Genomic DNA, 12,747 nt, shown 5'->3' with positions numbered 1-12,747 from the left:
AGTGCTGAGCTGCACTCTGATTTGAGACACAGGGCACAAAGGAAGGTTTGGAATGCATTGCCATTTGATCACTGAGGAGATGTGTGCTGCTCTGGATGCCCCTTTTTCTATGCAGGAGTTCAGTCATGCTCTTCATGCCTTACCTCATGGTAAGTGTCCAAGGAAGGATGGCCTCTCCCCTGTTTTTTTCATTACTTTATGGGATGAGATTGGGGCTGAGATCACATCGGCTCTCCAGGAGATGAGGGACACAAGTTCTATGCCTCCTTCTCTCACTGAGGGGCTTATTTATCTTATTCCTAAGAGTGGGGATAAGACATTGATTGGCCAATGGAGACCTATCACCTTACTTGGGACTGCATATAAGATTCTCGCTAAGGCAGTGAGCATCAGATTGCAGCCAATTTTGCAAGATGTCATTCATGATACTCAGAATGGATTCTTACACGGCAGGAGCATCTTTGGTAACATTTTCTCGTTTTGGGAGGCCGTCGAATGGGCTAAAGCAAGCAATCAGCCCTTAGCTATTCTGCTCTTGGATTTTGAGAGCCTATGATAGAGTGGATTGGGACTTCCTTGAGGGTACTCTTAGCCATATGGGCTTCTCTCAGAGATGGATCAAGGGAGTTTCATGCATGTATCGTGATGCCCACAGTAGAGTGCTCGCTTGCGGTGATAGAGGAGAGCGATTTCAGATTTCTCGCTCAGTACGGCAGGGTTGTCCTTTAGCCCCATTATTATATATCATAGTTGCAGAGGCCATGAGCATCTTTCTCCGCTCCACTGCTGGTATTTTGCCTCTTCGTAGTCAAGAGGAATTGGTCGACTCTGAGTTAGCTGATGACACAGCCATGTTCTTGGAGGCTTCACATATATGCTTATGTTCCTTCCGGGTAGCACTAGAGGAGTTCTGTTTGGCAACAGGGGCACTCATTAATTGGCACAAATCTGTTGGTTTTTGGGTTAGTGATTCACCGAGAGTTGCTTGGGGTGCAGAGCTTGGTTTACTTGGATCGACAGAGGATGCACTGCTAGATATTTGGGATGCCACGTTGGGATTGATATTTCTCCCGCACAACAGTTTGCTCCGGACCCCGATACTTATGAGTATCCGGAAGAAGCTCCTCCATTGGAGCTCCAGGAGATTAGATTTAGCTTCCAGAGCTTTGGTGGCTAATCACGTATTGCTTGCCTCAACTTGGTTTATTGTCTCTTGTTGATGCTTCTCCCGTGCGTGCATTGGTCAATTACGGAGATTGATCCGCAATTTTCTCTAGTCTTTTTTGGATGGCACCTCAGACACTCGTGCCAGGGTAGCGTGGCTCACAGTTATTCAGCCCAAACGAGAGGGGGGCTTGAATATTATCGATCTAGATGTTCAGTGCAGGGCATTGCTCTGCAAACTTGTGGTCAGAGGTTTCCTACCAGGCACTGAGCCTTGGAAGGATTTTTTCTTGTTTCAGATTTCCGAATGTATACCCCGGGTCGGGAGAGACTGGATGCCCAGCACACAATTTTTGTTCATAGAGGCTGATATTAGGGCACCATCTTCCCCTCTTATTGCAGCCATTGTCAGAGCATGGAGAAAAATGAGATCTTTTTTGCGACAAAGGCTTCCTAGGACTTTGGATGAGGCTGACAACAACCTATTATGTGGAACAGGGCCGGGCAGGCTCATCAGGGATGAGGCCGGTCGGCCACTTGGTGCATCTCGTTATATGCAGTGGTCAAGATGGGAGAGATGTGCATACACAGTTCTTGCTTGGAAGACCTTTAAGAGTCTTCCGGAGAATCGGAGAGCTGCATCTATTCAGCATCTTAGGGGCTCTCACATTCGTATTGATCAGATTGATGCAACTATTCCACATGAGTGGCTCCCTCGGACCTTTCATGGAGACTATCATCAGAGTTGGCTGGGAGTTTTTTCGAGGATAGGCATACCTCTGCAGTTCATTGCTCTCCTGGGCCAGGAGACTACAAATTGCATCATTTACTCTATCATGCCTGGAGGGAGATTGAGGAGATGTAGCATGGAGGAGATCATCCCAGATACTAGGCTTAGTCCAGTGAGGATTGTTGGTCGTTCGAGGAAGCATTGGTTCATTGACCCTTCTCCTCAGATAGTGACTCATGGCTCTTGGTGTTTGTGGTTATATGGTGGTAGTCCTATCAGATATCTTCAGTGGGAGTGGATTGATGCCTTCGATCCTTTGAAAAGCCTTCCTTTTTTCAGTTTCACCGTCCGGAATGCCAGGCTCCTCCTCACTCGACAGATGTATAGGATCCCTACTCTCAAGCCTCATTGGGAGAGCTATGATATTTCTCCAGTGATACAGCGCAGATATTGGCATAGACTTTGGCACTCATATAGAAGGAGCCAGATCTCTCATTTCTTTTGGTTATTCTTGTTAAAATATTGCATCTTTCTATTTATGCTGTCGTGGAGCTGTTGGCCTGTTTCCTACAGCCGACTGCTTCATGCACAAGTATATAAGAGTTGCTCCCTTATTCATTCCATCATATCATTCTGTGCCCTATTTGCTGGCTCTTGTACTCTGTAACCTCAAGCTAATAAAGCTCAGTTCTTGCTTGCAATCTTTCTCTCTCATGTTCATTGCTTCCGCTTGTGCACATTCTTTCATGGTATCATTCGCCTAGGCTCTGGCTGCTGCTTAATCTGTTCCTCTACGTTTTTGCTTCCCTAGGTTCTCCAGGCTGTAGATCCTTCAAAACAGTGGCTGTGTTTCTCTTTCTTAGCTGCGTTTTTGCTCTACAAGCTCTCCAACTGCTGTCGGCCAACCCCCAGGCTGCGTTTTCTTCTATAGAGGCAAGTGGAGGAGTTCTAGCTGCAGATTCACTAAGTGCATCAGACAAGTGGCACATTAGCTCCTCTACCTCCAAGATCCCCTCCCTCTTCCGGTAGGAGGTTCCCGGTGGTGTGTTTTTGCATTTCTTTTGCTGCTGTCCAGCCTGCATCTTCAGAGGGGGCTATTAGTCCCTAGTTGGATCCTGTGGAAAGGTGCTTGAGAGAGCACGTGGATTGCTTAGCTACAGAGGTTGTTTGAGACATAGCTTCTTTGAGGCAGACATGGGTCCCCCCCGCACGAACAAGGAGGACAAGCTCAGTGGTACAAACTATGATCACTGGAAGCTACAGATGAAGGTCTGGTTCACACACAAGGGTCTCTGGGAGATTGTTCAGGGCCACGAACGAAAGCCCGAACGCCCTACCAGCTCTAGGAAGTGGACTCAGGACTAGGAGGATGCCTTTCTTGCCGAACTTCCAGCTTGGGAGAATCAAGACTCAAAAGCTCACTCTGCACTTGTACGAGCCATCTCACCAAAGGTCTCCCCTGCCGTGCAAACATTGGATTGTGCTGCTTCTGTTTGGAGAAAGCTAACAGACCTATATGCACAGGACTCTACAATGCGGTGTGTCAACCTATTGGGTCAGCTCTTTTCTCTGGAGTTTACAGCAAGGACTTCCATGCAGTCGTTTGTGATAAAGGTTAAGGTAATTCATGACCAATTAGTGGCAATGGGTACTGCCCTGACCTCTTCTTAGTTAGCTGCTCTCCTCCTCATCAAGATTCCTGCAGATTATGGCATGGTTTACCGAGCTTTGTGGGTTCAAATCACAACACGTTCCCTCGAGTTTGATGATCCGTGTACTCTCCTCTTGGAAGAGGAATCCATCCTAGTTTCTCAGGGAAAATTGAAAGTTTCATCGTCTATTGGACCTGATCACGCACTCTCGACAGTGCATAAGAAAGTTTGGAGTCGGTGTTACAAGTGTGGGAAGAAAGGCCACCTGTCAAAGGATTGTCAGTCAAAGGACAAAGGCAAAGCCACGAACAAGGGCAAGTCTTCAAAGAAGGGCAAAGACAAGTCACATGACACTGACACTGACTCGTCTAGTGATAACCCCAGCTCTCCCAAGGCCTTACAGTCTGGAGAGAACATGACTGGTGTCTTGCTCTAATCCTAAGGGCATCCCCCTGCGTGTTGTCTGTCAGAATATGCAGCGGAAATGATAACCAAACTTGGGTAGACAAGAGCAAGTAGACTGCAGAAAATAATCAGCACAAGAAACACAGAGAGATAGGTGTGTAAACTCTTCTCTATACACAAGATCCCGGAAATACTGAATGAGGAAGTGGTGGGGGCTGAGGGGCAATATATACAACTCCATGTGGGCAGTCGGCCAGCAGCAGATAGTGCCCACGACTGGGAAAAAAACCCCACGACTGATAAAACAACAGTCGGCCAGCATACTGATGCCCACGACTGGAGAAAAGCAGTCGGCCAGCAACCCTGATGCCCACGACTCGTGCAAGAGCAGTCGGCCAGCATTGGGGTGCTCCTGGCATCACCTGGCAGCCCTCCCACCACTAGGAAAAAATGGGAAAAATAGGGAAAAAATACGGGGAGTGTGGAAAAATGATATACGGGCGGGCACACCCACAACAGAGGCCCTGATGTATACAAATAGACAGGAGATGACTTCTAACACCCCCTCTCAGCTCCTGGCTGTGAAACCAACCCAAGGGAGCTGGAGTGCCGCCTGAGCGTAGCCTGAGGTAGAGACTTTGTGAAGAGGTCCGCCGCATTGTCCTCCGTCGAACAATAAAGTAGCAAGATGTCACCCGCCAAGATCTTCTCACGTACAAAGTGATACTGTATCTCTATATGCTTGGTCCGGGCATGGAAAACCGGGTTCCGAGCAATAGCTATACAACTCTGGTTATCGCACTGGATGACTGTGGGCTCCCTCTGTGGAAACCCAATCTCGCCTAGCAGCCTCCGCAGCCATACAACCTCACAAGCAGCACCACAAGCAGCCCGATACTCTGCCTCTGTCGAAGAAAGGGCAATAGTTGGCTGCTTCTTGCTGCTCCAAGAAACTGCTCCTGAGCCGAGGGTAAAAGTGTATCCTGAAGTAGATCTCCTCGTGTCTGGATCTCCTCCCCAATCTGAGTCACTCCAACCTTGGAGCTTGACTCCATTCCCTCCTGTGTAAAAGAGTCCCAGATCCTTCGTACTCTGCAGATACCGCAAGATCCGCAATCCTGCGTCCCAATGAGTCTTCAATGGCGTCTGCATAAAAGAGCTCAACAGCCCCACGGAGAAGCTCAAGTCCAATCTGGTGTTCAGCAACCAGATCAATGAACCAACCCGCTTCCGGTACTGCGAGGCATCAACTGGCTCACAAGGATGTGTAACGGTTAACTTTGTGTTCGGGTCCATCAGCAAAGTAATAGGCTTGGAGTTCTCCATCCCAAAGGCCTCAAGCAACTCATGAACATACTGTTGCTGAGAGACGAAAAACCCCCTCTGGGTCTGCCAGATCTCCAATCCCAAGAAGAAGTGGAGTAAGCCTAAATCGGTCATCTCAAACTCCTTTGACAAGGCAGCCTTCGTCACTCCAATGTGCTCCACATGACCGCCAGTGAGAATGAGATCATCCACATAAAGGATGATAAGTGTGACCATGCCGCGTTCCCGAAAGAGATACAGGTTCGGATCTGCAACCGATCTCTGAAATCCAGTCCGAATAAAGAAGGAATCAATCTTCTGATTCCAAGCCCTGGGAGCCTGCTTAAGACCATACAAGGCCTTACGTAACCTGTAAACCATCCCTTCCGATCCTGGAACAATAAAGCCTGGAGGCTGCTCAATGTACACCTCCTCCTGCAGGTCACCATTAAGGAACGCAGATTTTACATCCATCTGGTACACGGGCCACCTCTGAGAAGAAGCAAGGGCAAGAACGGTCCGAATCGTGGTCATCCGCGCTGTCGGTGCAAGGGTATCCTCGTAGTCGATGCCTGGCCGTTGAGCATAACCTTTAGCCACCACGAGCCTGGCTTTGTGTTTGTCCACCGACCCATCAGCCGCGTACTTGGTCTTAAAGACCCATTTGACACCAATGACTGACCGCTTCGACGGCCTCGGTACCAACTGAGTGCTGTTCTTCTCGATGGCATCAAGTTCCACCTGCATGGCTTCCCTCCAAGTATCCTGTGAAAGGGCTTCCTTTACGGAAGTGGACTCTTTATCCCGCATGATACGAGACCTCCGAGCATAGTTCACCTGAAGAAGCTCCGCCGTGTTGCTTTTATCTCGGACTCGATGTGATCTTTGAGGGCCGTCCTCTGTGGTCCACTCGGAGGGTAGCTCCGTGACACCTAACTCCCGAAGGGTGTCTAACAACCACCTAGGTACTCGAACAGATCATGGAGCCTCCTGTGGTCGCGGGGGCTCAACTCCAGCTGCGGACTCAACCTCCTGTGATGACTGAGGTGGATCAACTGGAGTGGTAGACTGGGAATCATCATCAGACTCCTCTGGATCTCCAAGAAGTGGCGGCTCCTCGACACTGGATGTTGGAACATGCTCGTCAAAGACCACATCCCGGCTAACAACAATCTCGTTCCTCTATCATACAAGCTGTATCCCTTGGAAAGAGAGTTATACCCCACAAATACCAGCTTGCGGGACTTGGAGTCAAGCTTCCCCCTCTGCTTCTTCGGAATATGTACATACGCGTCACTCCCAAAGACACGGAAGTGCGAGACATCGGGTTTCCTGCCAAAATATGCCTCAAATGGAGTCATATTGGGTACAGAAGTCGTCGGAGAGCGGTTAATGGTATGGACAGCTGTTGCCACAGCCTCACCCCAAAGTGGACGAGGAAGATCACGATGCTCCAGCATGGTCCTCGCCATCTCCACCACAGTCCTGTTCTTACGTTCAACAACTCCATTCTCCAAAGGCGATCCGGTATTGGCCAATTCCCTCTTGATGCCATGATCTGCACAAAACCGGAAAAATACAGTCGAGGAGAATTCACCTCCTTTGTCAGCCCTGAGAGTCTTGACCTGGAATCCAGACTCTTTCTCCACCATCACGTGCCAATCCTTGAACCGAGCAAAAGCCTGGTCCTTCTGGGAAAGAAAGTAGACCCACGTGAATCTGGTACAATCATCAACAAGCAGCATGAAGTAGAGAGATCCTCCCAAGGATGGTATCTGCTGTGGTCCACACAAGTCAGTGTGAATCAACTCCAATGGTTTCGAAGCCCGCCTGGAAGCCTGCTTCGAAAAGAATCCCCTGTGCTGCTTACCACGTATGCAAGAACTGCAGCGTCCTTGCCTATTACCAACATCTGGCAAGCCAACCACCATCTGGTCCCGGAAGGCGCGCCGCAAAGCATCCACATTTAAGTGGCCAAAACGAAAGTGCCACAAATCTTCGACCTGAGAGCCTGTCAGTGAGGAGAGTGCAAAGAGCTTGTAGATGCCATTCTCCACACCGCCTTCCCAAACAACTTTGCCTGTCTCACGGTCCCTTAGAGCAACTGAATGCTCCCCGAAAGCCAGTCTTGCATACCTCATGCAGTGACAGAAGATGAAAACCCAGAGCAGGGACATAAAGAACACGGGAAGCATGCTTGCCCCCCTTGCCGTCGGGAATAATCTCCATCCGGCCCTCACTATGAATCGGAATAGTGGAGTTATCGCCAATAAAGATACGACCTCACTGCCGTTTCACATCCAGAAAGAAGTCACGGGATGGAATCATGTGCCTGGAAGCACCACTGTCGAGAATCCATTCCCGGGTATCCTTCGCGGTGAAGCCAACTGCCTCCTCGCTCGAAGATGATGAAGCATCGGAGTCCACCATCTCCAAGTGCACAAATGCCGGAGTCTTCGCAGCTGAGGCTGAGGAATCAGCACTCTTCCCTGTCCGCTTAGGGCACTTCCTCCAGTAGTGGCCTTTCTCGCCACAATCATTACAAGATCTTTCGGCCTTCAGCTTCTCTCGTTCTGGATCAGGCTTCTTCTCAGAAGACTTCTCCGGTGAAGCCTTCCCTTTGCCCTTGTTGGTATTACGGCCTTTCGACCGTTGGCCAGTTAAGGCCTCCGAACCTCCGCCGTGAGGAGGGTTCGTGAAACGTTCCTCCTGGTCCAAGACCATTGGCACAAGCTCCTCCCAAGTAATGGTGCTGAGCCTGCCACTCGTGATCAACGAGGAATAGAAAGCGGAATACTGACCAGGCAAGTGGGAAAGTAACGTGATGGCCATATCTTCGGATGATATCTCTTTCCCAGCTTGAAGAACTTCCTGCTGAAGGGCTGCAGCTTGTTAATGTGTTCCCGCATCGTCGAAGACTTTGCAGGGTTCATAACCCGCATCTGCACTTCCAAGGATATCCGCTTCATGGGTGACACCCTGTTGTACAAAGAAGCCAAGTGCTCCCATATGCCTCTCGCCAGCGTCATGTGCTTCACATGGTTGATCACCTGTGGTGTGCAATTGAGAAAAATAAACGACCGGACCCTGGCGTTGACACGGTCCCACATGTGTGCCTGTGCCTCTCGGTCCTTCCTCGTCGATAATAACTCCCCTTTCTCAGCTTCCGGCCGTGGCACCCCTATGATAATAAAATCAACAAGGTCATATGACTCCAGAACTGACTCCATCATGACCTTCCAAATGCCATAGTTGGACCCGTCCAACTGACGATCCACTGGGAACGTGGGGAGAGTCGATTCTTCACGTGCTTCTCAGCCATCTCTAGTAAATCTGCCATCTCGGAGAGAAACCTGAAAGGGTAGGTGGGTGGGAAAAATCTGAAAATCTGCAAGTGGCTGTCCAGCACCGTTGCCCGCCTTCCTCTTGCACCTCCTCTTCCCGTTCAGCCCGAAACAGTCCACCAATCAGCAACTTGTTGCTCCCCCTCTTGCTCAGAAAAACGCCCAAGATCTCCTAGAGCCTCGGGCTCTGATACCATATCAGAATATGCAGCGGAAATGATAACCAAACTTGGGTAGACAAGAGCAAGTAGACTGCAGAAAATAATCAGCACAAGAAACACAGAGAGATAGGTGTGTAAACTCTTCTCTATACACAAGATCCCGGAAATACTGAATGAGGAAGTGGTGGGGGCTGAGGGGCAATATATACAACTCCATGTGGGCAGTCGGCCAGCAGCAGATAGTGCCCACGACTGGGAAAAAAACCCCACGACTGATAAAACAACAGTCGGCCAGCATACTGATGCCCACGACTGGAGAAAAGCAGTCGGCCAGCAACCCTGATGCCCACAACTCGTGCAAGAGCAGTCGGCCAGCATTGGGGTGCTCCTGGCATCACCTGGCAGCCCTCCCACCACTAGGAAAAAATGGGAAAAATAGGGAAAAAATACGGGGAGTGTGGAAAAATGATATACGGGCGGGCACACCCACAACAGAGGCCCTGGTGTATACAAATAGACAGGAGATGACTTCTAACATTGTCTTCCAGAAATGGTTTGTGGACGGGAGAGAGGGCTTTCAAAAGCTCTCTTATATTAAATCTGGAGCATGGGACCCGTGTGTCGGAGTTCCAAGTATAAAGACAAGCAAGTTCACTTGATGGTCCGGATGAGTTCCAAGATCAACCAAGTTTCCTTCATGGTTTGGATGAGTTCCAGAACTATTGGTCACCAGAGACTAAGGACAGGATGTGTTCCATGTTCATTTGTTCGAGGTTATTGGATGTGATGTGTTCATAGTTCTACTTTGAGTTTGGAGCCAAGCAGATTTTCTTTTGCTCTTTATAGTGGCATTATGTTTTCTGAAGACAACAAGCTAACATGTGCGTACTCAGTACTGGCCATGCTGAGGTGTCCATGGTCGCACCTTCGTCATCGGTTTTCTTCTGACTTTTTTGCACACTTCAAGATGCAGAGGGGGTGTTAAAATATTGCATCTTTCTATTTATGCTGTGGTGGAGCTGTCGGCCTGTTTCCTACAGCCGATTGCTTCATGCACAAGTATATAAGAGTTGCTCCCTTATTCATTTCATCATATCATTATGTGCCCTATTTGCTGGCTCTTGTACTCTGTAACCTCAAGCTAATAAAGCTCATCTCCACCAATCAGTGGAGATTGGTTTTCGGTGTAGCACCTTCTTGTCCTAGGTGTGTGGCAGATTTTGAGACTGTACAACATTGTTTATGGGGATGCAGCACTGCACAACAAATTTACGGTTCTGTAGCCCAACATATGGGCAAATTGAGTGGCCGAGCCATGCTTGTGACTTGGGGGGCAGTTGCTTGGCTCTCCCAGTCCGGTCCGCAGCTTTGTTATGAGAGCAGTGGTACATATTCTACTATTTTCATTCGTAGAGGTATCGCCCAGCATGGTTTATTGCAGGATGTCTCTCACTCTAATTATACACCCCCTAGACAGAGGATTGACACTAGTAGGGAGATTGTTAGTATTACAGCATGGCAGATCTGGAGAGCTAGATGCATGGAGGCGATCGAGGGTGTCCAAATTTTTGGATCTCAGTGCATTAGTACTATATGATGTGATATCATTCATACTCTTATGGCTACTTGGGCTCGCATTCAAGGGCCCTCTTGTTCTGCGCAGGCAAAGCGCGTGATATTTATGCGGGAGTGGGACCATGGCATCTTCTTTTCCTCTAGTACCACAGGTCTTACATGGCATCATGATGCTCCTCAATGGTTGAAATCACCTTACATATTGGGGTGATTCTATTCTTTTCCCGCTTATAGCTGTGATTGTTGTATGTTTTTTTCATACTTAATAGAAGTCTCTTTCTGAAAAAAAATATAGATATGGTAGCAATTGTGAGATAATGTTAATTGTTTTACACACCTAGTCCACAAAACTATCATAGCTGATGCAAAATTTAAGATAATCCAACTTAAAAAGCAAGTGAGCACATGCTTTATCTATGATTCAAGCAATTAAATGACTTCTGAGAGTCGTCTTAGAGATTGGATGACTTAGAATGGTCATGCAATTTGCTACTTCACTACACCTAATTTGTAGAATTGGGTGTATCAAACCACCACTATCCTTGGAGTTCTTTAGAAACTTTGGTTTTTTAATAAAGAGAATGCAAGAGAATGCAAACTCAAGAAAGGGAGTTTCACAAAGACCCTTTTTTTTGGAGTTTAAATACATTTAGATAAGATGCTAGGGTCTAACCCAATCAATCACATTACCTAACTTGACATGTACATGTGGATAGAGCAGGACATTGCATACCTTGTAGATTGCTCCAGATGCATAGTAAAATGTACCGCACCCATGTCGTATGCCTCTTTCAAATTCTCCAACATAATAGTTCAACAGTTGATTTGATGCCTCTTCTTGTTCATCCCCCATCCACACACTCTTGCCACTGTAGACCAACCAACAATGAAAAATGGGAGGTCATGTGGAAACTACGCACGACAGAATACCATCATTCTAATAGAGGGCAAAGTGCCTAGAATCGTGAAATACATTGGACCTTCCAGAAGACAAGTCATCCATCCAATCACCCTCATAAACATATACTTGAGTCAGGTTGAGTCTCCCGAGTTCACCTCGATATGAACAAGAGGAAGGCTTACTGCTGCTTAGAGAAACCAGTCTCCCTTTCCCATTTCTTTTACCCTGTAACCAGCTACCTCTGAATGTGCTTCCGGAATCATACGTATGGTACCCATCCCCATGCTTGCGGTCAAGAACCCAACGGCCTTCATACTTTGTCGTGCCACTTTTGCCATAAATTAATCTTCCCTATGCATTATTGGCAAAGTTTAGAATTAGATATTTGCCACAAATTGGAAGTAGAAAATTCCCATACAAAACCAACAGGTTTGCAAAGAGAACACAGATTCTTCTTACTTGCCCATGGCGCAAACCATGTTTCCAAGCACCTTCATATGTACAACTATCCACTTCACCAGTGTACATTAACCCATCCCCATGTGGAAGACCCTGATAAACCTGCATGCCAAGAAACCTGTATCAGCTCCGTGGGGTATACAAGAGTGCGTGCGTGCGTGTGTGTGTGTGTGTGTGTGTGTGTGTGCACGCGCGTGCACCGTGCGCTTGCACATGTGCATGTCCCTTTTTGCACCACCTCCAAAAGGAATAATAACACGGACTTGGCCATTGTAGAAAGCTTCATTCGCCCAGCGATACATGCCACTTCCATGGATGCAGTTGTAGCTGAAGGTACCAGTGTACGACCAGCTATCACCTTTAGTGAAGGTTCCATGTCCATGTAGAAGCCCACCCTTGAAGGTGCCCGTGTAGGTCAAGCCATCCAGAAGCTGTGCAGAGCCTTCACCATCGGGCAGGCCGCCTGGCGACAAAGGCCCTTGGTAGGAGCCCATTAACCAAGCGTGGACGGTGCCTGGCGAGACAGGGAACTTGAGGCAGGTGAGGTAGGTTTGGAAGAGCTGCGAAGTTGCTGCAAATCTCATGTTCTCTGCTGTGTGCAGGTTGATCCCTCGCCATGTAGGACAAGGCTCCGCCATGCCCATCCTCTCCCGCTAGGACCCTTTTGAACGATGTACCCTGCGATTTCAAAAAACCGTTAACGAAAATGACGCAATTTGGTAATATAGTATTCTTAATTTAGTAAATACTAGTATTGGACACCTGCGCACCAAGCTTCTAGAAAAGAACCGGTTCCCTCTCTACAGCCATATCTCCAGGCCGAAAATTTGACTCCCAATTTGGGCTTCAAGAGCCAATTTGGGTGTCAAAATACGCCTGTAGATTAACGAAAAGATGTCAAAGTGAAATCTTTAAATAGAAGCTAAGGTGTCAAATGACACCCTATTTTTGACCCTTAGGGGTCAAGGGTATATAACATATACATATATATAATAATCACATAAATATGTTTATAATACATCCTAAGATTTTCCAAAAACTGCGCGTTGCT

The 12,747-nt window shown here is 48.0% G+C and overlaps 1 protein-coding gene across 8 annotated transcripts in view; it reads right to left on the bottom strand.

The window, feature by feature from the left end:
* The window catches only part of LOC147638306 (uncharacterized), a 71,825-nt gene extending 59,327 nt beyond the window's left edge, over window positions 1–12,498 (bottom strand). For 6 of the 8 annotated variants that reach the window (XM_086798224.1, XM_086798226.1, XM_086798225.1 and 3 more), the window contains exons 1-5: window positions 12,467–12,498; window positions 11,960–12,374; window positions 11,697–11,798; window positions 11,317–11,588; window positions 11,070–11,205 (exon numbers count right to left, since the gene is read on the bottom strand). In XM_086798224.1, the coding sequence (XP_086654350.1) occupies window positions 11,070–11,205; window positions 11,317–11,588; window positions 11,697–11,798; window positions 11,960–12,340 (891 nt within the window). In that variant the 5' untranslated portion in view covers window positions 12,341–12,374; window positions 12,467–12,498. Of the gene's footprint in view, window positions 1–11,069; window positions 11,206–11,316; window positions 11,589–11,696; window positions 11,799–11,959; window positions 12,393–12,458 lie in introns of those variants that run through there. The other 2 variants (XM_086798219.1, XM_086798223.1) reach the window with 2 other exon arrangements.
* Window positions 12,499–12,747: the final 249 nt, after the last annotated feature.

This window comes from Cibotium barometz, chromosome 5, assembly GCF_041138505.1.
Source record: "Cibotium barometz isolate CiBa-2024 chromosome 5, ASM4113850v1, whole genome shotgun sequence".
In the NCBI taxonomy this organism is placed as follows: Eukaryota; Viridiplantae; Streptophyta; class Polypodiopsida; order Cyatheales; family Cibotiaceae; genus Cibotium; species Cibotium barometz.
The sequence above is the reverse complement of the archived record's forward strand: the minus strand, read 5'-3'. Positions and strand labels throughout refer to the sequence as shown.